This window comes from Buceros rhinoceros, unplaced genomic scaffold, assembly GCF_000710305.1.
Source record: "Buceros rhinoceros silvestris isolate BGI_N320 unplaced genomic scaffold, ASM71030v1 scaffold9606, whole genome shotgun sequence".
NCBI classification, from domain to species: Eukaryota; Metazoa; Chordata; class Aves; order Bucerotiformes; family Bucerotidae; genus Buceros; species Buceros rhinoceros.
The window spans coordinates 17,756-20,641 of NW_010419293.1; the positions used below are offsets into that span (position 1 = coordinate 17,756).

The 2,886-nt window shown below is 44.0% G+C and overlaps 1 protein-coding gene across 1 annotated transcript; it reads right to left on the minus strand.

The window, feature by feature from the left end:
- Positions 1–91: 91 nt before the first annotated feature.
- Positions 92–2,136, minus strand: AQP3 (aquaporin 3 (Gill blood group); the record flags this gene model as incomplete). The annotated part of the gene is made up of 3 exons (XM_010138856.1): positions 92–395; positions 1,096–1,313; positions 2,018–2,136. Coding segments are annotated over 3 exons (506 nt in total), but the record flags the coding sequence as incomplete, so codon positions are not given.
- Positions 2,137–2,886: the final 750 nt, after the last annotated feature.

Here is a 2,886-nt window from a genome sequence, read left to right on the forward strand (position 1 = left end):
GAAAGATTGCATGATACTGCATTTTGGGACAGGCTCACAGGAAAATGCCTAAGACAAATATATCAAGGATAGAAAAAACCAAACCAAAACAAAAGGCTAGAATATCTCAAGACAGGAAAAAAAACCCTCTTCCTGTTATTCTTGATGCTCTTCTTAACTCCTTCGTACTCTTTGCCAGCTGCAGTCCTGAGTAATGATCATCTGCTGGATCTGGGTGGCAGCTTCCTCAGACTCTCTCCTTGTGCTTCACATTAGCCAGCTTGACTGTTTCCTGCTCCAAAGCAGGTGGAGAAGGCTCATCGTGACATCCAATCATCAGCTGGTAGACTATCACTCCTGCAATAGCCCCAAGGAAAGGAGCAACGATTGGAACCCACCACCAGTGATTACACACCCTGAAAAACAAGAATAAAATGCGGGAGGTAAGACTGCAGCTTAAACATCAGGAAATTTGTGTTTGGATCTGGAGCAATGCAAGATCAGGTTGTCTCTTACAAGGCAATGGTCGTGTTTAGAGACAACAGTACCTGCATGTCCACAGCAATTTCCAAGGCAGATATTGCCCTCCACTGCAAGTTCAGCTGTCAAGCAATTCAGAACAGCTACTCTCAGAATTTCCAAGACTGCCTCTCCACCAAGAAAGGACACAAGCTGTTGCAGTGCCTCAGCTGGGCACCTTCACTTCCCTCCCACTGCTTGCAGAAAAGCACTTCTTGATAAGTATGTAGCCTGTATTGCTCATGGCTCTCGTTTATCTCCAGCAACAACAAAAAACACGTATAGCGAACACTCACCACTTTCATTTTCACCAAAAACCAATAGGTTCGTGTTCAAGGTGCACCTAAGCCTCTCATGGATGCTCCTAAATTTCCTCCTTGATAGCAAAGTTCAGTCATTTGCTCTCACCACTGCAAAATGTCCAGCTTCTACAATTTCTTCAGTTGGAGCAGAGCAAGTAGTTTCTTCTAAAAACATTTATACAGTCTGAGAACACCTCATGGGTGCCAAAACTCTTTATAGTGCCAGAGCTACCACCTATTTAGACTCATATTTTTTTCCCCTTGATACCTAAGGTTTTCATTGGCAAGCACTTACGAGAACACTTCAGTGCCCCAGCCAGCAATGGCTGTGAAGAGACGAGGCCCAAAGTCTCTTGCAGGATTGACAGCATAGCCAGAGTTGAAACCCATGGAGGTTCCAATAACAAGGACAACAAAGCCAACTGTGAAAGCTTCCAGCCCCGTGGGGACAGGGTTGTTGAAGGGATCGACAATAGCCAAGACGCAAACAATCAGGGAGGCAGTACCAATGAACTGAGGAGGGAAGGGGGAAAGAAAAAGAGCAATTTAATCCAAATTAGTCTTTCAACCAGGTTATTTAACTCCTAACAAGTTCCATGCATTTAGGGCTTATTCTCTGAACTGGAAGAGCCAAAGTAAGTAAGTCATCTCATAGCATTATAAGTCCACAGTTGACTGAGCACCCATAGGAACGAGAGAGTGGAATGTTCTCTTGCCAGCTCAGAGGCTCAATCAAGCCCACACCTTTTAACAGTTTGAGCAACCAGAAAAGCTGAAGACATCTTCCAGAACCTGCTTCCAACCTGCCACAATTGGGTGGCTACTGTCCGTTTGTGGTTGATGGCAACTTTAAGGAGGAGAGAGTCATCTCCAATACCAACCACCACTCCACACCCAGCTAACATCTGGGTTGACCAAAGGACACAGTAGTACAGTGCGAGTGAGGAATAACCATCCTTTTTCACTCTATGGCTCTTCAGGAGCTGAGGGCAATCAGTATCTTTCTCACTGCTGTCCCACTGGTTAATCCCCTTAATACAAGGCTTCTTGCTAACTCTGCTCTTCCTATAGGCTAGTGGAATGCCTCTGTCAACTTTGAAAAACTTTCTGGATATCTTCTTTTTAAATTACAATTCATTCTCTAACTAAAGGAGAGGCCCACAGCCACTCAAAAGCATCCTCTTCAAATGCACCTTCATCCTCTAGCACCCTCTTACCTGGTCAAAGAACCCGTTCACAATGTTCAGATGCTCAGATGGGTAAGTGGCAAAGATACCAGCAGTGCTATTTGCTCCTATTACACGCAGCTGATTATTGGAAAAAGCCCAGATGGCATCTAGAGGTAGAAAGAAAAAAAAGGACAAAAAGAAAAAAAAAGAAAAATAAAAAGAGGTCAGTCATTTTCCAACACACATAGAGAGGACCCTGTTTGGAAGATAACTAAAATGTAGGCTCTGAAGAGCCGTGAATATTGAGATAGAATACCCTGTGCAACCCATCGCTGTACGTCACAGCACTTGGTCTTGTTGAATTTCATACAGTCGGCCTCAGCCTATCGATGTATGTCACATTGCTGTAGAGCAGACACTGATTTTGAATACTTAGGGCAGGATTAACCACAGCATTTTACCACTCAAGCGCAGACCTAGATGGCTCAAGTCCCCGTTCCTAATATTTCTTGTCAGAGTAAAAGAAGAAAATAAACACTAAGGTGAGTCCAAATCTCTCCCAAAGGTACACAAATGCCTTGTGATATCTGTCTTGGTGTCAAAACATGAAATATTGCTGTGAATCTTATCTGCAGCTAACAGGACTTGGGCTAATCTTGTACCTTCCTCAAACAATTGGTTTCATCTCTTGGGTTTGTCTTATAGAGTGGTCAGCCCCTTACCTGCCACTATGTAGAAGCTGGATAAGTAACCTAGATAGGCTGCCTTGATTGCCCCCACATGGTCCGTGGAGAGAAAAACAGGCTCTTCTGAAGGTCAGTCTTCCATGGTTTCAGCAGCTAAGATAGTACTAACTCTTTTCTGAAGAGGAGACTTCAGGCTACCAACTAGAAAGGTAACTGGTGTTGAACTGGAGT